This window comes from Anolis sagrei, chromosome 8 (genome assembly GCF_037176765.1).
Source record: "Anolis sagrei isolate rAnoSag1 chromosome 8, rAnoSag1.mat, whole genome shotgun sequence".
NCBI classification, from domain to species: domain Eukaryota; kingdom Metazoa; phylum Chordata; class Lepidosauria; order Squamata; family Dactyloidae; genus Anolis; species Anolis sagrei.
This window is the reverse complement of record NC_090028.1, coordinates 27,507,133-27,531,120: the sequence shown is the minus strand read 5'-3', so window position 1 is coordinate 27,531,120 and position 23,988 is coordinate 27,507,133. Positions and strand designations below refer to the sequence as shown.

General features: G+C 45.6%; 1 protein-coding gene across 3 annotated transcripts in view; it reads left to right on the top strand.

Moving 5' to 3' along the window:
• The window catches only part of ANKRD11 (ankyrin repeat domain containing 11), a 167,185-nt gene that overhangs the window by 129,357 nt on the left and 13,840 nt on the right, over window positions 1-23,988 (top strand). For 2 of the 3 annotated variants that reach the window (XM_067471067.1, XM_060788250.2), the window contains 5 exons: window positions 10,772-10,942; window positions 11,348-11,554; window positions 12,236-12,378; window positions 13,859-14,006; window positions 17,234-23,946. In XM_067471067.1, the coding sequence (XP_067327168.1) occupies window positions 10,772-10,942; window positions 11,348-11,554; window positions 12,236-12,378; window positions 13,859-14,006; window positions 17,234-23,946 (7,382 nt within the window). The remainder of the gene's footprint in view (window positions 1-10,771; window positions 10,943-11,347; window positions 11,555-12,235; window positions 12,379-13,858; window positions 14,007-17,233; window positions 23,947-23,988) is intronic. The other variant, XM_060788252.2, reaches the window with a different exon arrangement.

Here is a 23,988-nt window from a genome sequence, read left to right as displayed (position 1 = left end):
AGTAGGGTAAGTCATATAATTACAATGAAAAAGCCCAAACCTACAGGAACCTACCTCATACGTGGGTCTCCTTCAGGCAAAAGTTGGATTTCAAAACAGAGGGTCTAATTATAAGTTGCCGATTTGAAATTGCCTTGATGTAAATCAGTCTTTCTTGCAACTGTATCTGAAGGCCTTCCTTGTTTGTTTCATGATGGCTGGTTCATGTGACTGTCAGCTGAAGCCAGTCTTTTCGAGGAAGACTTTACTCATTTATGCCAAGATGTTAGTATATTTAAACCTTTAGGAATTTGCATTTCAGATGAGCAACCCCAGGACGCTAGTTTTAAAATCCTTGAGCTTGCAGTCCTTTTCTTCTTCTGCCTTGTCTTTTTGACAAGGAGTCTCTCGTTCGAGTGAGTCTTTGGGAGACAGGCCTTTGAAGTTGGCTGAATGCGGCTGTTGCTTCTTTTCTCAGAGGCTTCGCTTGCTTTGAGCATCAGCAAGAATGAATGCAGGTTGGAATAGATTTTTAAAATGTAGGAGCAGATGCAGATAAATGGCTGGCACGTGGCTAAATCTCCAATATTTTTATTTGAGAAAATGACAAATTTTGTTGAGTAGATCCAGAACACAGAGCCTCTTGGATTGAAACATGGATATAGATTGGTACAATGCTCTCCATATATTCTTTGGTTATTATCAGATCAGAAAAAGGTAGGGTTGGGATAAGTTGGCAACAACTTGGAAGAAGAAAGGCAGAAGGCGTATCCTCCATATACAAGGAGTATTTGTTAAAGATTTTCCCTTACCCACTTTCTGTGGACTGAGAGCAATGAAACTTGGTGCAGTTATTTGACGTTCTCTGCATAGATGCCACCTAGGGACACACACTTTCCCCATCTTTTTAAGCAACTGTAAACACCTCGCTTGTAGAAGTTGACAGGTTGCTCCAAAAGTCATGTTGTGACTTCAGAAATCAGAGTCTTATCCTCTGAAAAATGCTTGCCCTTCAAAATTAACTTCATTGTTGGAAAGAGGTGGAAGTCTGATGGTGCAAGGTCAGGTGAATCAGGGGGATGCAGTCGAATTTCAAAGCCAGAAGAGCATGCGTCTTCCATTTGGGCAACTGGTGAGTTGTGAACTGCTGCATTGTCTTGCAGAAAGCGGACACCTAGGGATCATGGGACCCTTTGCTAGGAAATCCATCAATCCTACTCTGTGCTGGTCCCAGAATACTGTGAGCATGACCTTGCCTGTCGAGAGTTGGGCACGTGCCTTCTTTGGAGGTGGTGAGTCAGAATGCTTATATTGCATTGAGTGGACTTTAGTCTCAGGATCATCGTGATGGACCCAGCTTTCATCCTGTTTGATTAGTCCGTTGAAAAAGTCCTCCTGGTTTCTTTGGCACATTATTGTCAATAGAACCTGAGAGCTTCTGGAAAGATGTGAGCAACCGGGGGACCCAGTAACCAGATACCTTATGCATGTGAAGAGGGTCTTGGGTGATTTTTTTCCCTGACATTTTGGGCTAGGTGGCGAATGGTTATGTGGTGATTTTCTACAATGGCGACTTCCACTTGCTGGATGGTATGTTTATCAATAGCAGAGTGGGGCCACCCTGGAATTGGAGCTGTTTGCACAAAAGTCCAATCACATTGGAATCTACGATGCCAGTTCTTGACTCCATCATATGATGGGGAATCATAACCAGAAACCTCTTTCATCTCATTGAACGTCTCCCTTGGTTCTTTTAAGTAAAGGAACTTGATGAACAATCTGTATTCCTATGGGTCCATTCTCAAACCTTACACCACTTCAGCGCCTGTCAAATCAAGACTGTTATCAGTTCTGAGTTGTACACTGGCACGTAACCTAATACAGACTTATATCATTACACATGTGCAGTTTCAGTGTCCTGTGATAAATAGAAGTGGGTCAGGGGAAATCTTTAATGATTTCTTTTGTCAAGGGTATGCATTTAGGGGTCATTTAATGCTTGCTCTTCTGGACAACAGAAAGCACTCCCAAAATAGTTCCTAGCAGCTGTTTTCCAGACTTCAGAGGTACAGTCCAAAGCATGCCCCCCCCCCCCCCTTGCCTGAAAATGATCCTCATCTAGAAGTCGCATCTGGGTTTGGCCATTGGCGACACAACTCAACAACTGGTCCAGTTTACTTCCTCTAGATAGTTTATTTCAATGGGGGAAGAGAGCTTGAGGAGTCAGGGCCCAGATGAAAGACTAAGGAGAAAAAAACAGACCGTAGAGATGCAATCTCTGTCTGGTCACAGAGAGGCAAGAAGCAATTTCAATCAACTGGGAAATGCTCTAGCATTCACGTGTTTTAAAAATCCCTTTTATTGCCCTACATTTGCTGCCTCAAGTCTTAATTCAAGAAGGATTTGTCCCTCATATATTTCTCTAAACTACAAATCCCACCTCTTCCCAGCTCTGAAGACGTAGGAGGCTCCTTAAATCAGAATTCCCAAAGTGGTGCTTCATCTTTTTCTGCTCCTGTGTGAAGTCCTCCAGTCAAAGCAAGGTGACTATTCTGGTTGTTTCCTTGCCTCCCAAGGCCTGGGGAATGGGTGACATTTCCCTTCCACAAATGACAGAGACCTTTCCTTCAGTTTCCCCCTTTTTGTTTTATTGAAGGCAAGGAGGATGAAGTGCCGGAGGAGACGAGCGATGTCCCCAATCTCAGAGCCAGCAAATGGCAATTGTCGCCACCAGATTCCTTCCTGCAAAGGATATGAATCTAGCCTCTCCTAGTCAAAGCCCATCTGTCTAATTCCAGCATAGAAAGGGGAGAGTGCGGAAATCTCTTCCAGTTTATTTTTATCTCCATCGATTGCAGGCTTCAAATGCTAAGTGTTCCGTGGAGGAGGAATTTTCTGCTGTTCTGGAGTTGGTGAGATTAAAAATGTAGCATCCTCCATCAAACTTCTCTGGCTCCTCCTCCTGTCAACCCTGTAGCATTTGGGTAATGCTAATGAAAGCATTCCTGTTCTAATTATAGGCTCATTTTTGCAAGAATACACAGAGAACAGCCCTTCAGCGCTTATTAACCTTCTGGTTCGTTGTGTGGAAGATGCCTCACTTCTTGAATCAGAGGGTCTGAGGTTTTGTGTCATTTGAGAGGTGGTCTATCTAGCCCAGCGTTTCTCAACCTGGGAATCGGGATCCCTGGGGGGGAGTCGCGAATGGGTGCCAGAGGGGTCGCCAAAGACCAGCAGAAAACACAATATTTTCTGTTGGTCATGGGGATTCTCTGTGGGAAGTTTGGCCCAGTCTATTGTTGGTGGGGTTCAGAAACTATAAATCCCAGCAACTACAACTCTCAAACATCAAACTCTATTTTCCCCAAACTCCACCATTGTTCACATTTGGGCATATTGATTATTCATGCCAAGTTTGGTCCAGATCCATCATTGTTTCAGTCCACAGTGCTCTCTGGATGTAGGTGAACTACAACTCCAAAACTCAAGGTCATTGCCCACCAAACCCTTGCAGTATTTTCTGTTGGTCATGGGAGTTTTGTGTGCCAAGTCTGGTTCAATTCCATCATTGGTGGAGTTCAGAATGCTCTTTGATTGTAGGTGAACTATAAATCCTAGCAACCTCCCAAATGACAAAATCAACCTCCAACCCCACTAGTATTCAAATTTGACCGTTTTGGGTATTTGTGCCAAATTTGGTCCAGTGAATGAAAATACATCCTGCAGATCAGATATTTACATTTAGATTCATAACAGTAGCAAAATTACAGTTATGAAGTAGCAACTAAAATGCTCCAGGTGTTTGGACATCCAACTTGCAGAAATCCTGACCATTGAACCATCTGGCTAGGGCTTCTGGGAGTTGAAGGCCCAAACAGCTGGAGGGCTGCAGTTTGAGGATGCCTGCATTAGATGTTCAGGAACCCTTTGTGGCACACTGTGACAAGTCCAGCAATGCTTACAAGATGGCATCCATTATTTCCTCCATGACTTCAGAGATAGCCCTTGTGCTAAATGCAGGCGTGGGACACCCTAATAAATACCAGCCCAAATGAAGCCTCCAGTCATTTTGGCCTTCAGCAACTGCTTGCGCCGAGGTGGTCCTTTTGACTTTGGCTGAATGTTGTTATGCCTGTAAATGGTCATTAAATGGCCTGCTGTGTGCAAAGCCCCAACTGGAAAAGGTGCTTGTCTGGAACTGGAGGGCTTTTGATGCAAAGAGCAGTGCGTTTTTAGGACATCAAAGCAAACGGATATAAACAGGAAGTTGTTACCTGATTCTCTCAGCTATTGTTGCAGCCATATATGCAAAAAGGAAGGGGGCATTAAGAAAAGGAACCCTTGCTTTGCTAAAGCAGAAATCTTTGCCTGTCCCGAAATACAAGAAACATGTCCCGTAAAGAGTGACTATGTACAGTCTCAGGAAAGGAGTTGCAAGGTAAGGAAGCAACACATAGCTGACTGACACATTTTAGAGCCTGCGAGGCTTTAAGTATATGACAGAATTGGGTAATGTCAGATAAATAGGAACACAGGATAGAGGAGGTATATATATATAATCTATGGGCTAACTGGGAGTCTACTGTAAATAGATTTTTGGTAATCAGCTCCACGTCATTGTCAGTGAAAGAGCTTTGGTTAGAGGATTATGGTTAAGATGAATGAGGAGAAATTACTTGGTAAGTCTGGTTAGAGAATGTTACTTCTTTCCCCTCTTCCTGTAGTTCTTAAGCAACACAGTTGAAGCTGGGACATGTGTGTGTGTTTTATGTGGTTCTTTTTGCCTGGCAAATGTGTGGTTATTTGCTTGTTGGCAGTGATCTGGATGGCATTCCATTGTGGGGAAATCACGTGCTTCTAGAGCTGAGATGATAATGCTGTGCAGCCAGGGAAAGGCAAAGGAAGGCTCCTTGGTTGATGAAAAGAAGGCTCTCTGAATACTTTAGTGTTTCTCAACCTTCCTAATGCCAGGACCCCTTAATACAGTCCCTCATGTTGTGGTGACCCCCAATCATAAAATTATTTTCGTTGCTACTTCACAACTGTCATTTTACTATTGTTACGACTCGTCATGTAAATATCTGATATACAAGATGTATTTTCATTCATTGGACCAAATTTGGCACAAATACCCAAAACGAGTTTAGGGAAAATAGACCTTTACATTTGGGAGTTGTAGTTGCTGATTATAGTTGACCTATAATCAAAGAGCCTTCTGAATCCCACCAACAATAGACTTGGGCCAAACTTCCCACACAGAATCCCCATGACCAACAGAAAATACTGTGTTTTCTGGTGTTATTTGGCGACCCCTCTGACACCCTCTCGCAACTCCCCCCCCCCCAGGGGTCCCGACCCCCAGCTTGAGAAACGCTTCTTTAGGGATTGTTGCAGGATTGTGGACAACTCATATGGCATCGAGTAACCAAAGTTTCCCTCTTGTCCTTCAATTCTGTGGACCCCCCCGCCGCCCCCGGTGGCGCAATGGATTGAACCCTTGTGTCAGCAGGACTGCTGACCGAAAGGTCAACAGTTCGAATCCGGGGAGCAGGTTGAGCTCCCATCTGTCAGCTCCAGGTTCTCATACGGGAACATGAGAGCAGCCTCCCACGGATAGTAAAACATCCAGGTGTCCCCTGGACAACATCCTTGCAGAGGGCCAGTTCTCTCACACCAGAAGCAACTTGCAGTTTCTCAAGTCGTTCCTGACACATGCACACAAAAATATTCTGTGACCCTTTAAAACTGTTGCCTGGTTCATGAAAGCATAGGCTTAATGTGCCACAGGACCTCTTGTTTTTGAAATAATGGAGCACTCTTCATTATAAATAGCCCTTAGAATCTGCATATGCTTCTTAATAGGCTGTGAATTATTGTCTGTTCCCAAAACTTCCATAAATAGCAACAGACCACCACCCCAGGCTCATTTTTTTTTTAGATTGCACTGATTTTTTAATATTGAGAGATGTTGTGCTTGATAGGAATATTGTTTCCATGACTAGGCAACTGGAGATGCATGGGTGGAGCATAACATTTGACCCAGGGATTTGTGTTAAAACTCTGCTTACATCATTCAGCTTTTGACCCTATAGTTGTTTTGAAACTGACTTTTCAAAAAGTGCCTGGGGTTCCTTTTCAACTGGGATTTCAGGTTTTAATATAGCATTAAACTCAAGTGTTTTTAATGTTGCCTATTCAATAGCATCCTTTCACTTAAGTGTGAAGCCATCCCTTTATCTCAGCTCATTGATACCTGTGGACCATGGAACCATAGGAAATACTGAATCTCACTTTCCTTGAGTTTGAAGCTAAATTAGAATTTATGGGAAAGGGCTTCTTTCATTAATTTGCAGAAGTGTTAAAAGGCAGCGTGTTATATCAGGATTCTAGATGTATTGTCGAAGACTTTCATGGCCAGAATGTTGTGGGTTTTCTGGGCTGTATGGCCATGTTCCAGAAGCATTCTCTCCTGACATTTTGCCTGTATCTATGTCAGGCATCCTCAGAGGTTGTGAGGTCTGTTGGAAACTATATTCCCCAGAGGTTGTGAGGTCCTAGTTTACAATGGACCTCACAACCTCTGAAGATGCCTACTATAGATGCAGATGAAACGTCAGGAGAGAATGCTTCTGGAACATAGCCATACAGCCTAGTAGACTCACAGCAACCCACTTTCTAGATGTGTTTTGCTTGGCCTTCTGGTCAAATATGTTCAAGGGGTTTCCCTGTTCATTGGAGCCATGGGCTTTCTGCTGTGCTCTGGCGTCTTCTCATTCAGTAAAAATCCTAAATGGTTCCCTCCTGCTGGCTGATAATAGACTTGTTAAGCTAGCAAACCCTTGGAGACAAGGAAGCCTCCTTGGTTGATGGAAGCAGTATATTCTTAAATCTCAGAAGATGAGAAGGCTTTCTGTTGAGTCAGCACGGTCGCTGAAATAATTGCATTTCCTAACTTGCAGAGTGTCTTTCCTATGCTAGAGTGTTGTATTTTTTTCTGTTCAAAAAAGAGCAGACTGTTGGTTGCCTCCACTTCTGAAATGCCATATTTGAGTGCCTGTATCCATGTGCCCTTCGTTTCGTCTTCTTGGAGCCATGGCGCGAGCGCCTGTCTGCTTTTCCTCCAAGTGACTTCCAAAACTGAAGCCGGCCAGTGCTTTTGCCGGACAAAACCTTTTCTGGCATGGAGTGTAGTTGCTTTAGCTAATGCTTATGTCACTCACCTCCTAAGCCACTCCAAACTAGTTGGCACCAATGTGTCTGGCGTCAGAGCAGTGCGGCGTTTGATGTGGTTGCATGGCGCTTTCTTCCCCTCCTCCCATGGACTCTTAAATCATGGTTTGTGTTAAATCTGACTGCATTCGGGGCAGCCTCAGAGGGCTTCTCTGACTCCTCTTCTCTGCTTCACTCCCTAAGGCTCTTCTCACATATTCTGGTGTTTCTAAAGCACATTTAGGCTTGTCAGGACTAGGTTTGTGTTCCGCTTGGAATGAAAAAATAAAGTATGAAGAAGACAAGCTCCGTGGAAAAACAGTGGGCCATGGGATCTGCGTAACAATGATGTGCCACTTTTTATGTGATGTGCAGAAGAGAAACACACATCATTTTTTATTTATGAGTCACACTGTACACATATTGGCATGGTTGAGAATAAAATCACGAATGTTGTCAAAGATCTACCAAGATATGTGATTTCTATGGCTTATTCTGTCCATCCAGAGTCAAGCTCTTTTAAGTTGCTGAGGGATGTTGTATCACGTTTGAAGGACAGAGGATAGGATTTCATATTTCATAGGCTGAGCATGCTTTATCAAATGTATGGAGCACAAATATATTCTTGAATGAGTATGTAAATAATTATAGAAATGCAAAACCTGTGGGTATGGCAGTGAGTTGACAAGTTCAGTTTCAGCAATGGTCATTGGGAAACACAAGTGGGAGGAAAAGGATTGCCTCAAGCAAAGAGGAGTCATAGGCAGCCATAGGAAAGATAGCCTTCTTGAGCTGGAGTTGATGCTGGATGGGAACCAGAAGGGTGTTGTGATAAAATGCCAAGAGAGCCCTCATGAAGAGGGAGGGGTGTTGAATGGGGTTATGACATGTGTAATGCACCAGAAAACAGTTGTCTCTGTGCAACCCACTGTAGATGCAGATACATCCCAGTTTTGCTGTGGTTTTTTTCTGATATTTTTATTCTGTTGTTCTGGGGTCCAAGATGGAAGTGTCCTGCAACTGATTTTTGTGTGTTTCCATTTCTAATGTCTGATTTTTGTCAATTTCTGAGAATGACCTGTTTGCCTTGCCTAGAGTGCTGAAAGGCATTGTTGACAGAGAGTGGCATATATACACATTAGAGGATAAGCAAGAGAAAGCACCTGTAATATTTTGGCTGATGTAATTCTGTCCTGTGCTGATGCTCCCCAAGTAGATTTGTGGGCAGAATTGGCATCTGGATTTGTATTGGGGTGGTGGTGGTTGTTGTTGTTATATTTATTTGTATTCTGCATTCCTCTCTTAAAACAAGACACAAAACAGTGTGTGCCTATCTCCTCATCCATGTTGTTTGTCCTACTGTAGGTTAATAAATGAGATTGAGAGGTTGTGGTGCAGTGGGCTAAACTGCTGAGCTGCTGAACTTGCTGACCGAAAGGTCGACAGTTTGAATTTGGGGAGCAGGGTGAGCTACTGCTGTTAACCGCAGCTTTTGTCAACCTAGCAGATCAAAAACATGCAAATGTGAATAGATCAATAGGTACTGCTTCGACAGGAAGGTATCAGCACTCCATGCAGTCATTCCGGCCACATGACCTTGGAGGTGTTTACGGACAATGCCGGCTCTTCAGCTTAGAAATGAAGATGAGCAACACCACTACCCCACCACCCCACCACCTCCCAGAATCGGACACGACTAGACTTAATGTCAAGGGGAAACCTTTACCTTTTTTAAAAATTTAACTACATCTGATCAAGAATGAGTCATTAACATAAAATACAATCTATAAAACAAACAAAATCAACAACTAAATTAATGCTATTGCAAAGCAGTAATACAATGTATGGTACAATATATAATTTGGTCTCCAGAATTAATGGTTAATTCATCAGTTCTTCCATATAGGAACAGGAGCTCTCAGGGTTTGTCTTCTTGTCTTTAGCAAATAACAGTGGACCAAGTTTTAGAGCCTTTTTAGGATGTTAGGCCACAGTTTTCTCAAATGTATCCTTCATGTATTTTTAATCTTTGAAAGTTTTGTAATTATTTATGTATAAACAAACATTGTTTTGGTTATTTTGTTCCCATGAGTTGCTTTGAGTCCCCTTTTAGGAGAAAAGTAGGGTGTAAATTAAAAAAATAAATACACACAAAGAAATTCAGCTGGAAAGGCTTCTGTGCATTCTACAATTCTAGTTCATTTTCAAACCTGTAAAGCAGTAAGTGTCAGTCCTTGGCTGGTCTGGCAGGCTTTTTGGATGTTGGCGCTACAGACTAAAGCCTACAGAAAGCTCAGCCGTGTATTAACTTGCATTTTGAGCATCTGTTATAACAAGTTAGCACCTGAACAAGGGAGTAAAACCTGAAACGGCTACATATTAATTTTCAGAGGGTAGTGAAAAAAGATAACCGTTCTGGAGAGGAGGAAATGAGAAAGCTGTGAAATGTATTCCAACTTCTCACTTTGGAAAAGGCATGGAGTGGAGGGAGGAAGGGGCTTGGAAAGGAGTTGTAATTTGGCTCAAGATCAGGTAAAGCTACAACTCTTAGGATTCCATAGCACTGAGCTATGGCAGTTCAAGTGGTGTCAAACTATATTAATTCCACAGAAGAAGGAAATGGATGACAGGCCTTCTGAGACCCAAAGAGGGGCAGCCATATTTCTCAGGGAATACCTCTCTTGGGGCCTGAATGGCCAAGGTAGAAGCTCTTTGGTGCTGGGAGCCCTTTCCCCCAGAATAAAGTGAATCACTCAGCACTTCCCCTTTGCTCTTGAAGGAGAAGCTGGGCAACGGTTGGCCTTTGTTGGTTCAGCCTTGTGGCTCTGTGTGCCAAGGAGCCAATGTATAACTATTCCAGTTTCTTTATCTCAAGAGCGTCTGAACTAACTGGACCGTATACCTTCCTGGTTTATTAACTTCCTGGAGATAGACCATGAGAGGAGATGGAGACATCCCTTGCAACTGGGATGGAGACACACACACTTCCCAGTTTTGGAACAACACCGTCTCATTGTACACAGTCGACCCATATTTTCCCAAAGCGTTGGAGAAGGGAACTTGCTTACAGGCTTTTCCTGGCTTTTGCTCAAATAATCTGCAGAAGGCACTGGGTCTAACAGTAGAGGCCAAGGCCTCACTGCCCAGCCTTTATGTTGGGGCTTTTTCTTGTCTTTTGTTGTGCCCTACCTCTTCATCTGATCACAAATCAGGCGTGTTTCCATGGTATTCTGCCTGGTCCTGATAAAAGCATTTCTCATTTGCGAGTTTTGATATTTTATTCGTGTTCAGGTTTGGTTAAAATGTACATTGTGTTTATGTGCTTGTGAGATGTCTTGGACAATGTTTCTAACAGTGGAAAAGGAATGAAATATGTATTTCTAAGTCCCAAAACTTACTGCACAGGGTGCTGAAAGTTTTATTCTGCAGAAGTAAGGTATAGTTCAAAAGCTGTTTTCCAATAGACTGAAAGGCAAGGTCGAACGAACCCTGTGGAGAAGCCTGTGTTACTAAAGATGCTGAAAAAGAGTGCTTTTCAGCAGCAGAGGTGAATCCATGTTGTTCTATCTCTTGGTCCCCACAGAAAAGCAGGGTCCTGAACGGAAAAGGATCAAAAAAGAGCCTGCCACGCGGAAGCCCAGCCTGCTCTTTGGCATGGGGCTGTCAGGGATCCGGGCCGGTTACCCACTGTCTGAGCGCCAGCAGGTTGCCCTCCTTATGCAGATGACAGCGGAGGAGTCGGCAAACAGTCCAGGTGCGTGGCATTTAATGTAGAGCTTTACCACTGCAAAGGCCAGCCGGGTGTGCCGCAGGCCCTCCCAGGTTTGTGGCTTTGAATGGAGACTCGACTCCCTCCCCTTGGATCTGAGGCGCCTCCTTTCTAGAGAGCAGCCCCAGCTGCTTTCTGCAGCCTTTGCTTAATCGCAGCCTTCCATTAATGTCTCCATTGTGCGTGCAAAGGCATTCCTCTGCCTCAGAAGATTAACTCCCTCCCCACCCCCTGTGCTCCCCGAAGCCATTGCCTCATTTTGGAGGCTGGATTGAAACCACGTTGCAACAGCTCCCTCTAAAGGCTTTGGGACTTGGGGTTTGAACAGAACTCCTCCTTCATAATAATGTGTTTCTATCCTTCCTTCCTTCCTTCCTTCCTTCTTCCTAGCAGTAGATACAACACCAAAGCATCCCTCTCAGTCTACCGTGTGTCAGAAGGGAACTCCTAACTCTGCCTCCAAAACCAAAGATAAAGTGAACAAGCGGAATGAGCGTGGGGAAACCCGGCTGCACCGGGCAGCCATCCGCGGGGATGCCCGGCGCATCAAGGAACTCATTATCGAGGGTGCGGATGTCAATGTGAAGGACTTTGCAGGTAACCAAGCTGGAGACAAAGGGGTCAGTGTTGCTGCTTGGCTTGGCATTCACAGAAATAGCATTAGAGCCCACCTGATTAAGTTTGTCAGCTTGATCCAGATTAGATGCTTCAGGGGAGCACACAGGCAGCTCATAGTTAGGCCATTTGGTAAGCAATGATCCAGCTCAGGAAAATTTTTGACAGCTAGTTAGTCCTGCATTATCACCTTTCTGTTAAGTGGATGTTGTCATTAGAAGATTTAATAGCCCAACTATTGCCTTGATTCGGGGAGTCAAGGAGTCTGCATCAGTAATCTCATCAGACTAGAGACAAACCTCTGAGGTCCGAAGCTAACATCTACTGGAATCTTGGTGTGCTTATGGATACGAAGTACGCATCTGTGTCATCTCTGTGTTTCATGTATACCTTTAGGAGCCTTCAGTGACACAGTGGGTTAAACCCTTGGGCTGGCAGGATTGCTGACCAAAAAGTCAGCTGTTCGAAATCGGGGAGCAGGGTGTGCTCCTGTCTGTCAGCTCCAGCTTCTCATGCGGGGACATCAAAGAAGTCTCCTACAGGATGGTAAAACATCCAGGTGTCCCCTAGACAACATCCTTGCAGACGGCCAATTCTCTCACACCAGGAGCAACTTTCAGTTTTTCTGTTTGCTCCTGACACAAAAAAATTATGCCTTTGCAGGCTGGACAGCTTTACATGAAGCATGCAACCGGGGTTACTATGATGTTGCAAAACAGTTGCTTGCTGCTGGCGCTGAGGTCAACACCAAGGGCTTGGACGACGACACTCCGCTGCACGATGCGGCCAGCAATGGCCACTACAAGGTCAGTTCTGGCTTGATTTTGAAGAGTGGGCCCAAATTGTCTTCCTGTTTTTTAAACCCTTGAGTTATCATCAACAGTCCCTTTCCAACCCTCCCAGTGACTGTTCTTCAGCTGTTGACAATTCTGCTTCTGCTGCCCTCCTAGTGATGGAAACTTACAGGGGAGGCTAACAGAACTCAAATGTCTCCCAGTAGTGAAAACCTGGCTGTGGGATCAAGCCTTTAGAGATTAATCTATAGTGCAATAATATGTGTAGTTGATCTTTGGAACAGCCCTGGATTATGATTGAGGATGGCATCTTTTAATAGTAAATGCAATTTTGTATGTTTTAATGTGCTTTTAATTTTAATTTAAATTTTAACTTAAGTGTATTCTAACTGCTTGTTGTCCAAAGGCATTGAATAGTTGCCAAATGTAAAGCTGCCTTGAGTCCCCTTCAGGGCAGAGAAAGACAGGGTACAAATAGAGTAAATAAATAAATAAATAAATAACGCACATCTCTTGTTGCCTTTCTGATGTGTCACGGTGTCCTTGTGTTAGGTGTCTGATGTGTAGGTACCCTGCTAAGTTTTGGAGAACAAGACAGACAAAGTGAGTAAGGTGACAATGCATTTAAGGGTTAGACCAGTGGTGTATCTGGCCTACTTTGCCTAAAGGAAGTGGCAGTGGTCCACAGGAAGTGATTTCCTTTGCAACTTCACGCAAGTGCCTTACACCTGAAGGTTGTGGTCCTTTTTTATAAGTAATGAACCATTTATTTATTTATTTATTTATTTATTTATTTATTTACAGCACTTGTAGACCGCCGTTCTCAGCCCTAGGGCGACTCACGGCGGTGTACAACATGTAAAAACAGGTACAATTTACACCATAAGCAATAACACAACAACATTAAACAACATCACTATCGATAATACAATTACACTAAATCATTCGCGACGTCTCATTGTTGAATCACAATCCAAATCTCGTTATCCATGTTCCGTTCCAATAGTCATTGCCAGTTATTGCAGCACTTACTCAAACGCCTTCTCAAACAACCACGTCTTTAGTCTCTTGCGGAATGACATAAGGGAGGGTGCCAGTCTGATGTCCACAGGGAGGGTGTTCCACAGCCGGGGGGCCACCACCGAGAAGGCCCTATCCCTCTTCCCCGCCAGGCGTGCCTGTGAGGCAGGCGGGATCGAGAGAAGGGCCTCCCCGGACGATCTCAAAGTCATCGTGGGCTCATAGGCCGAGATGCGGTCGGACAGGTATTTTGGGCCGGAACCGTTTAGGGCTTTGTAGGCCAACACCAGCACCTTGAATTGGGCCCGGTAGCAATTCAATGTTGGTTGGGCCAGGCTTTGAGCTACCGCCAGCTGATGGTGAGCTGGTTTCACAACTTTCTTGAATCTTCCAGATCATTTTGCTTCCCTGTCTAGTACTGGGGAAAGCACCTGATTGATGCTGCTTACCAAGTCCTGTCATTTTTGCCTAGGTGGTGAAACTGTTGTTACATTATGGAGGAAATCCTCACCAGCTCAACAGGAGGGGAGAGACACCGCTCAAAGTCGCCAATTCTCCCACAATGGTGAACCTGCTCCTGGGGAAGGCCACGTATCCCTCCAGCGAGGAGAGCTCCACAGGTGAGAGGCAGGGAGGGGCGAAAGGAGATGCCGTGGAGGGCTAGCAGTACAAACAGACATTCCACAATGTACAAAGGCTTGCTACTGGTATGAATCCAGCAAGTCACAGCAAATCAATGGAAGTCTAAACTAATGACCTGGTCCCTGATGAGGCTTGCAGTTTTGCCTTGCCACTGCATGAGCGCAAGAGGCCTTTCAGCACAGCTTTGAAGGCTACAAGAAGCATTCTAGATTAATAGAAAGCTCTCCACTTTTAATTCACTTGGCCTGTCTCCTGAGAAGGCCCTAATGTCTGCTGTATGCTTTTGCCAGAATTTATCTGTGGTGCTGAGCTGTCACCGCTCTTTCCCTCCTGCTAGAAATACGGTCCCTTTGATACCAGGACATATTTCATATTTTGGGCTTCCTGTGTCTCTTCCTAAACTGCGGACTGTTCAGGGGTAACATTGGTTTCATATGAGATGTTGGGAGGACCTATAACATCAAGATGTACTGCATTTAGTATATCTCTACTGCACTGTTACATTGTTCTCTGCCCATAAAATGCCAGTCAGGAAGTACTGTATATACTCGAGTATAAGCCTAGTTTTTCAGACCTTTTTTAGGCTGAAAAAGTCCCCCTCGGCTTATACTCGAGTCAAGATTATTTATTATTTTACTATGTTATTATCATTATTATCATTATCATTAGTATTATTATTACACTTATTATTTTACTCTATTATTATAACATTTATCATTTTACGCAATTATTATTATTGCATTTATTATTTGCCTTTATTATTGTTGTTATTAGATTTATTTACTCTTATTATTACATTTAATATTTTATTTTCTTTATTATTATTGGAAGGTTACGTAAGCACATTTACAATGAAGAAGGTTAGAATAATGGTTTAATCAAACTTGTGCAGTCTTATCTTAAATTATAGTTTTATGTAAATATTCAAAAGCATTTAACCTACTGATGCCTCAATAAATGTAATTTTATTGGTTTCTATTTTTATTTTGAAATTGACCTGTAGCTGCTGCATTTCCCACCCTTGGCTTATACTCAAGTCAATAAGTTTTCCCAGTTTTTTGTGATAAAATTAGGTGCCTCGGCTTATATTTGGGTCGGCTTATACTAGAGTATATACGGTAATTTCTCTGCTTCCTATCCAAGTCATTTTCAAAGTCAGCATCTCTTATGCCAGTCTGCAACAAACGCAGCAGGAAAGTTTGAAAACTGATTTGTATCTGGTGCCACTGTGTAGATATCTCTGCCACTTCCATCCCCATGCTGCTTGTAAATGAGTAGTCTCATACTGCCCAGGAATTGAATAATGATCGTAGAAAAGAAAGAAACTGAGGGAGAAATCTCGAGGCTGCTGTAGAGTAGCAAATGAACAATGAAGTGACTCTGGATCTCCCTTGGAGAGAAAGGTAACTCTGGAAAGCCAGGCGCATCTACTTTTCAAGTGTGCAATGCTTGCACGAGTATGCCCTTGCACAAATGATTATTCTCCTAATTTTAGCCCTTAAGGCAGTGGTTCTCAACCTTCCGAATGCTGCGACTCCTTAATACAGTTCCTCATGTTGTGATACCCTCCCTCCCCAACCATAAAATTATTTTGTTGCTACTTTAACAGTCTACACCCTGGTGTGCAGTGTGTTAAACTGCTGAGCTGCTGAACTTGCTGACCAAAAGGTTGGTTTGAATCCGAGGAGCGGGATAAGCTCCTGCTGTTAGGCACAGCTTCTACCAACCTAGCAGTTCGAAAACATGCAAATGTGAATCGATCAATGGGTATCGCTTCTGCGGGAAGCTAACGGTACCCCATGCAGTAATGGAGGCCACATGACCTTGGAAGTGTCTACGGACAACGCCAGCTCTTCAGCTTAGAAATGGAGATGAGCACTCCCCCCCCCCCCCCGAGTCAGACACAACTAGACTTAATGTCAGGGGGAAACCTTTACCTTTACTTACCTTCATAACTGTGAATTTGCTACTGTTATGAATCGTAATGTAAATATCCAATTTGCAGGATGTATTTTAATTCACTGCATCAAATTTGACACAACACCCATTACACCCAAATTTGAATACTGGTGGGGTTGGAGGAGAGGGAATTGATTTTGTCGGTTAGATGTTGTAGTTTCTGGGATTTATAGTACGCCTACAACTGAAGAACATTTTGAACTCCACAAACAATGGAATTGAACCAAACTTGTCACACAACACTCCCATGACCAACAGAAAATACTGGAACGGTTTGGTGGGCATTATGTATTTATTTATTTGCAGCATTTATATTCCACCCTTCTCACAGTTCACCTATATCCAGAGAACACTGTGGATTCAAACAATGATAGATCTGAACCAAACTTGGCACGAATACTCAATATGCCCAAATGTGAACACTGGTGGAGTTTGGGGAAAATCGACCTTGACATTTAGGAGTTGTAGTTGCTGGGATTTATAGTTCACCTACAATCAAAGAGCATTCTGGACCCCACCAACGATAGAATTGGCCAAACTTCCCACACAGAATCCCCATGACCAACAGAAAATACTGTGTTTTCTGATAGTCTTTGGCGACCCCACTGACGCCCCCTTGCCCCCCCCCCTCGAAGTCCCAACCCTAAGGTTCAGAAACGCTGCCTTAAGGTGTAATAGATGGATCCACAGTGAACCCCGGGAATATTATAGCAGTTTTCTGAGATAGTGCACAATGAAGCCCTTTCAAACAACCCATAGATTTCCAAGTAATGGTATTGTGAAGCATGTCTTCCAGCGGTGCTCTCACGTTGCACAAAGGCTGGAGCCTTGCCTGCTTGCGTAGGCTGTCTCTCTCTACCCACTTAACACAAGGGGAATGGATACGCTGTTTGTCTAATAATAGATTGGCACTGCTGCAGATACCTGTCTGTGCTGCAATGTCTGGACCCAGTCCCCTTTGAGGCAAGCAGACATTTCGTACAGCAACCGCTCTTATTGGATTTGCACCCTTTCTGCCCAGATACTCCCAACGGATCCTCACCACTGGCTGCCAGCACAGCTTTGGCCTTTTGCCCCAGAGGACCTCTCAGAGTGCCGTGTAGGTAGCGCAGCCACAGCTATGCTTGCACATGGAAGATAGATTATCCACTCAGGTATTGTGAGCAGGTTTCTGTGCAGAATAAAAGCTAGCTCAGTGAAAGCTGCCTTCATAGCTCACCTTTCCTTTCTGCTCTTGTTTCCCCAGAGAGCTCTGAAGAGGAAGATGCACCGTCGTTTGCACCCTCCAGCTCAATTGATGGCAATAATACAGACTCTGAGTTTGAGAAAGGCCTGAAACACAAGGCCAAGAATCAGGAGCCCCCCAAAGCCATCACGACGCCAGTCAAGGACGAATATGAGTTCGACGAGGATGATGAGCAGGACAGGGTCCCACCGGTCGACGACAAACACCTGCTGAAAAAGGACTACAGGAAAGAGACTAAAGCCAACAGTTTTATTTCCATCCCCAAGATGGAGGTAAAAACCTATACTAAAAACAGCACAATCACACCAAAGAAAGCGGCCCATCGGATCCTTTCGGACACATCGGACGAGGAGGATAGCAACGTCACTGTTGGGGGCGGGGAAAAGCTGCGCCTGACCGCCCATTCCGTCCCAGCCCCCAACAAGGCCCGAGAACCATCCAACGCCAAGCAGCAGAAGGAGAAAAACAAAGTGAAGAAGAAGCGCAAGAAGGAAGCCAAGGGCAAAGAGGTTCGGTTTGGCAAAAAAAATGACAAGTTCTGCACCTCCGAGTCGGAGAGCGAGAACCTGGAAAGTGAGGAGGAGGACAGAGACTCTGTACAAAGTGCTGCCTGTGTAAAGGACTCGAGGATAGTTTTGAAAGAGTCCTCCTCTTTGTTTAATTCCCTTTCGGCCTCCTCGGCCTCTTCCCATGGGAGCCTGGGGTCGCAGAAGCATAACGCAGCGGCGGCCCTGGCTGACCAGCACTCCAAGCACTGGAGGACGGACAATTGGAAAACGGTCTCCTCCCCGGCCTGGTCAGATGTCAGCTCCTTGTCTGACTCAACAAGGACGAGGCTGACCAGCGAGTCGGACTACACCTCCGAGGACTCAAGTTTGGAGTCCTTAAAGCCTGTGCGGAAGAAGCAGGAGCCCAAGAAACGGACGCCGCACGGAGCTGCGGCGGCTGTTGTGGTGGTGGAGAAGAAGAATTCCTTCCACGCCAATGTCGAGGGAGCCATCCCAAAGCTGGACAAGGAGGGGAAGGTTGTAAAAAAGCATAAAACGAAACACAAACACAAAAACAAGGAGCGAGGGCAGTGTCCTGCCGCTCAAGACATTAAAATCATCAAAGCCTTTTCTTTTGATTATGAGGACTCTAAGCTGAAGCCCGAGAAGGCTTTGATTGTCGAAACCGAAAACCCCATCGTTGAGAACAAGCTCAAAGTGCTCAAGCACGAGAGAGAGCACTTCAAGAAGGAAGACAAATTTCTGAAGACTAAATCAGAGGAGAAGGAATGGCTTTTCAAAGAGGATGCCGGGAAAAACTCCAAAGAGGAGAAGTCCTTGAAGAAAGCCAAGGAGGCGAGTAAAGATGGCAGTAAATCTTTCCGAGAAGAAAAGGCCAGCAGATTGGAAAAAGAGAAACCCGTCAAGGAGAAGTCTCCTAAAGAGGAGAAGCCTCGAATACATAAAGAGGAGCGGAAGAAAAAATCCAAGGACAAGCAATTTAAGACCGAAAAGAAAAATGAAGCAAAGGAGGAGAAAACAGCCAAACCAGAGAAGGAGAGGGCCTCAAAAGAGGAGAAGGAGAAATGCAAAAAAGACAAAGGTTTTAGAGAAGAGTCCAGCTTTGAAGAGTTCAGTAGTAAAAATCAATTTTTGGAGAACGAAGACACCAAATTCAGCCTCTCGGATGACCAGCAAGATCGGTGGTTCTCCGATTTGTCATCAGATTCTTCCTTTGATTTCAAAGGGGAAGATAGCTGGGATTCGCCAGTGACGGATTACAGAGAAATGAAAAATGACACTGTGGCAAAACTTATCATCGAAACAGTGAAGGAGGAGATAAAAGACAAGAAGCGGGAAAGCAAAGCAAAAGACAAGCGAGAGTACAACGAGAAGCGTGGCGAAAAAGATGCTTTCCTTAAGAAAAAAGACAGAGAATACGCAGAACGGAACTCTGACAAGAAAAAGGACCAAACTGAGAAGCATAAAAATATTTCCAGTTATTTGCCTGAAAAGAAAAGGAAAGATTCAGCCGAAAACTTTAAAGAGAGGAAGGAAAAGGAATCCAACGAAATTTCCAGGGAGAGGAGAGACACGTCTGATAGTTCCAAAGACAGAAAAGACATTAAAATTAAGCAAGAGGAGTCCTACCGGGATGAATTTAAAGACTACGGCTGTGAAACGTTCTTCAAAGAAAAACCCGATCCTGAATTTTGTGGGAAAAATGTAGAGACCTGGGAAAGGCATCATTCAGGAAAAGAGAAGAAGGAGACATCAGAGAAGGAAAAGAAAGAAAAATTAAAAACTGAAAAATACAAGGAGAAATCCAAAGCCGAGGACAAAGAGAGGAATGAGAAGGCTGTGTCCGAAAAAAACCAGAAGGACAAAGAATCAGACAAAAGTTTCAAGGAGAAGAAAGATACAAAGGAGAAATACAAAGAGCCTCATAAAGAGCGGAAGGCTTCCTCTGACCAAACGAAAGAGAAGAAGGAGAAGAATTTTTCTGGCGATAGAGATGACTTCCATGAAAGGAGGGAGGAGAAGAAGACCCGCGAGAGGACTTGGTATAACATCCTGGATATCTTCACTGACGAAAGCGAGGAAGACGAAAGCCTGAGCGGGTTCAAATTTGGAGAGGGCATTGGGGGCGAAACGCAAGACAGGGAGGATGGCCTGGTAGCCGAGAGAGACCTTTATGTCCCCGACAAGCACCGGAAGCACTCTTCAGATAGGCCACATTCTGCCGAGAAACAGAAGGACAAAGACACCAAAGAGAAGAGGAAGGACAAGGGGCTGTCTGAGAGTGGGAAGGAGAAGAAAGAGAAAAACTCCTTGGAAAAACACAAAGAGAAGAAGGAGAAAGATTCGGCAGAGAAGTACAAAGACAGGAAAGAGCGAGCCTCGGTGGACTCTGCCCAAGAGCGGAAGACAAAGCAGAAGCTTCCTGAAAAAGTAGAGAAGAAGCACTCAGGGGAAGAGAAGGTTAAGAGCAGGCATAAGGACAAGCTGGAGAAGGAGTATACCAGGGAAAAGCGGTCTTCAAAAGGGGGAGAGTCTGAGAAGAGCATGCTGGAGAAACTGGAGGAGGAGGCCCTCAACGAGTGCAGAGATGATTCCAATGATAAGATCAGCGAGATTTCCTCTGACAGCTTCACAGACCGAGGGCAGGAGCCAGTGCTCATGGGTCTCTTTGAGTCTTCCAACCTTTCCCTGGCAGATGCTTCCGAGGAGAAATTCAAGGAGTCCCTGCCTTCTTTGCCATGCCTGCCGGATAAGCTCAAGGAAAAGGAGCGGCACAGGCATTCTTCATCCTCCTCAAAGAAAAGCCATGAAAAGGAGAAGGCAAAGAAAGAGAAAGCAGATAAAAAAGAGAAAGCAGACGAGTTTAAAGACTCCAGCAGCAGGAAAGATTCCACTCAGTATGAGAAGGACTTTGCTGCCGATGGAGAAGGCTTTGTCACCTCCTATGGCACAAAGGCCGAGGTCGAAGAAGAACTGGAAAAAAATGCAGAGTACTTGTTCTCTGAGAAAAAGGACAAGAATGACTCTGAAAGAGAACTCCCAAAGAAGGCAGAGAAGGAGAGAAGCTACAGCTCCAACGCAGCCAGCACAACCAAAGAGAAGAAAAAGAGGGAGAGGCACAAAGAGAAGTGGAAAGAAGATCGGGAGAAGCACAAGGACAAACATGCCGATGGCTTCTTCAGGCACCACAAGGAAGAGCAGAAGTCTAGCAAAGACAAAGACGCCTCTCAAGTGATCTCTGCGAAAGACAAGTTTAAAGAGGAGCCGCCCAAATTCAATGATCTTAAAGCGAAGGACCGGCTCAAGGAAAACCAAGACAAGGACAAAACTGACTGTGTTAAAATGAGCAACGGGAATGATAAGATCACCTTATCCAAAGACAGCAGCAAGAAAGACAGGCCCAGGGAGAAGCTTCTAGGTGACGGGGACCTCATGATGACCAGCTTTGAGAGGATGCTGAGCCAGAAAGACCTTGAGATCGAAGAGCGTCACAAGAGGCACAAAGAGCGGATGAAGCAGATGGAGAAGATGCGCCATCGATCAGGGGACCCCAAACTGAAAGACAAAGCCAAGGCCAACGAGGACATCCGCAAGAGGAGCCTGGATTCGATGACAAAAAAGCCTCTTACACTCGACACTCAGTTGAAGGACAAGAAAGTTAAAGATGTAGGTCCCTTGACACCCATCGTGACTCCAGAGATCAAGCCCCAGCCAGCCATCGGGTTGGATTCCAAGGACTGGATCACCGGCCCCCAATTGAAGGAGATCTTACCGGCTTCTCCAAGGCCAGATCAGAACCGGCCGACCGGCGTCCCAACCCCAGCCTCCGTCGTTTCTTGCCCGAGTTACGAGGAAGTGATGCAGACACCCCGGACTCCCTCCTGCAGCAACGAAGACTACACCGACCTCATGTTTGACTGTGCCGACTCCCAGCACTCGCTGCCCATCTCCACCATGTCAATGAATGCTTGTTCTCCCTCCTTTTTTGACAGATACTCCAATCCTCCCAGTGGATTCTCTGAGAACCCAAGCCAGACCCCAACTCGAACCATTCCCTCCACAAATCTCCACCGTTCAATGTCTGTGGATATTAGGAGAGCACCGGAAGAGGAGTTCAGTGTCGGGGACAAATTTTTCAGGCAACAGAGCGTCCCGGCCACATCGAATTATGACTCCCCAGTTCAGCACTTGATGGAAGAGAAAGTCCCTCTCCCCTCCATTCCCATAGAAAAGTTCCCCTGTTTGTCTCCAGAATATTACTCACCAGAATATGGAATCCCATCTCCTAAAGTTGAGGCATTGCATTGCACACCAGGGACTGTGGGCAGCGTGGTCCACTCCCCTGAAAGTGTATTTTCTGGACTCCAAGCCAAATCCTCCCCTTCTCATAGGGATGAGCTGCTTGCCCCATCTGTTGAAAGTGCTCTCCCACCTGATCTTGGCCTGCCTTTGGATGCCACAGAGGAGCAACAGGCCACCGCTTCCATCATGCCCTCCGAGTCCAGCTTTTTGCCACCGATCGAGGAGAACGAGTTTGACTCAGTCATTCCAGGACAGGATGGCACGGAGTGGGAGAACACTTCAAAACAGACTCTGGACCCTCCTGGGCCTCCAAGCTTGCTAGGCAACCTCTCTGAGCCTCCTGTCAGCTGGTCGGTGGGATCTGAGTTGCTCATGATGTCTCCCCAACTGGTCCCTGACTCCCCAAAACCCTTTACTTCTACAGAGGTCACGCATCTGACACCAGCGCCTTTTATTGCTGCAGATCCCCTCTACCCCAGCTCCCCTGTATCATATCCCATCTCAGTGATTGAATCGGGGCCAGAGAAAGCGAAGGAAAATGCTGAAGGAGCCGCTCCAGCAGAAGTCCCAACTGCAGAACAGCAGGCTCCTTACGCAGAGTCCCCTGCAAGGCTGGACACTTTCTTTAGTAACAACAAGTCTGTCCCTGAAGAAGCATCTGACACGCCATTGCAGCTGGCGAGCATGCCAGCAGAATCCCAGGTGGAGGCAGTGAATACTCTGGAAAAGGAGCATTATTTGGAGAGCAGCACCATCGCTCCAGAAAATCCAGAGGAGCCGGTCACATGGTCGGATCCATTCACAAACTCAGAAGACGATTTGGACCTGGGTCCTTTCTCTCTGCCGGAATTGCCACTTCAGACAAAAGACATCCCGGAGGCTGAAGCAGCAGAGGCAGTGGAAGGAGGCCTTGTGGCCACATCTGAAATTGGTGATGCTTCTCTTACAGATGCCGGGGTGTCTTTGGAGTCTGCAAACCATCAAGAGGAGCTGACGCCAAACCAGGCTCCAGAGCCAGAAGCACACACTGATGAGCTGGAGCCAGAGGCGGATTCGATAGACGTTGGGTCAGAAGCACCTGTTGCTCCTGAACAGAAGAACGTAGAAGTGGCAGAAGCTCCCGGGATTATTCAGGAAACACCTTCAGCAGATCTTGCTCCGTTGGAGATCAAGAAGGCAGAAGCGAGTTGTGAAGAGACACCCCTAGCTGCCCTTGTGCCGGAAAGTGACTCCCAAGCTAGTTTGAGCGAAACCATCAAGACAGAGAGTCCTGATGCCCAAGAGGTGCCTCCGGCCAAGACCCCTACTTCCCAGGTGGAGGTACTGCAAGGGAGTGTCCACTTAGAAACCACAGAACCACCAGCCCCCAAGCCAGTGCTCGAGAGCCCAAAGCCCCCCAAAATAGAAGAGATCCCACAACGCATCACCAGGAACCGGGCCCAGATGCTTGCCAACCAAAACAAGCAGAACGCTGCCGCCTCTGAGAAGGAGTACCCTGCTCCTGCCCCACCTCCAGCCTCAGCCCCTACCACACGGGCAAAGGGGCGCATGACGGAGGAGGAGGACCCCCAGGCCCAGCACCCCCGCAAGCGCCGCTTCCAGCGCTCCAACCAACAGCTGCAGCAGCACATCAACACCTCCAACCAGCAGACACGAGAGATGATCCAGCAGACACTGGCTGCCATCGTGGACACCATCAAGCTGGATGACATCGAGCCCTACCACAGCGATCGGTCCAACCCCTACTTTGAGTACCTGCAGATCCGGAAGAAGATCGAGGAGAAGCGGAAAATCCTCTGCTACATTACTCCCCAGGCACCCCAGTGTTATGCTGATTACGTCACCTACACAGGGTCCTACCTGCTAGATGGCAAGCCACTGAGCAAGCTGCACATTCCGGTGGTGAGTAGTGACTGCTTTGCCAAAATGGGAAGCCACCAACAG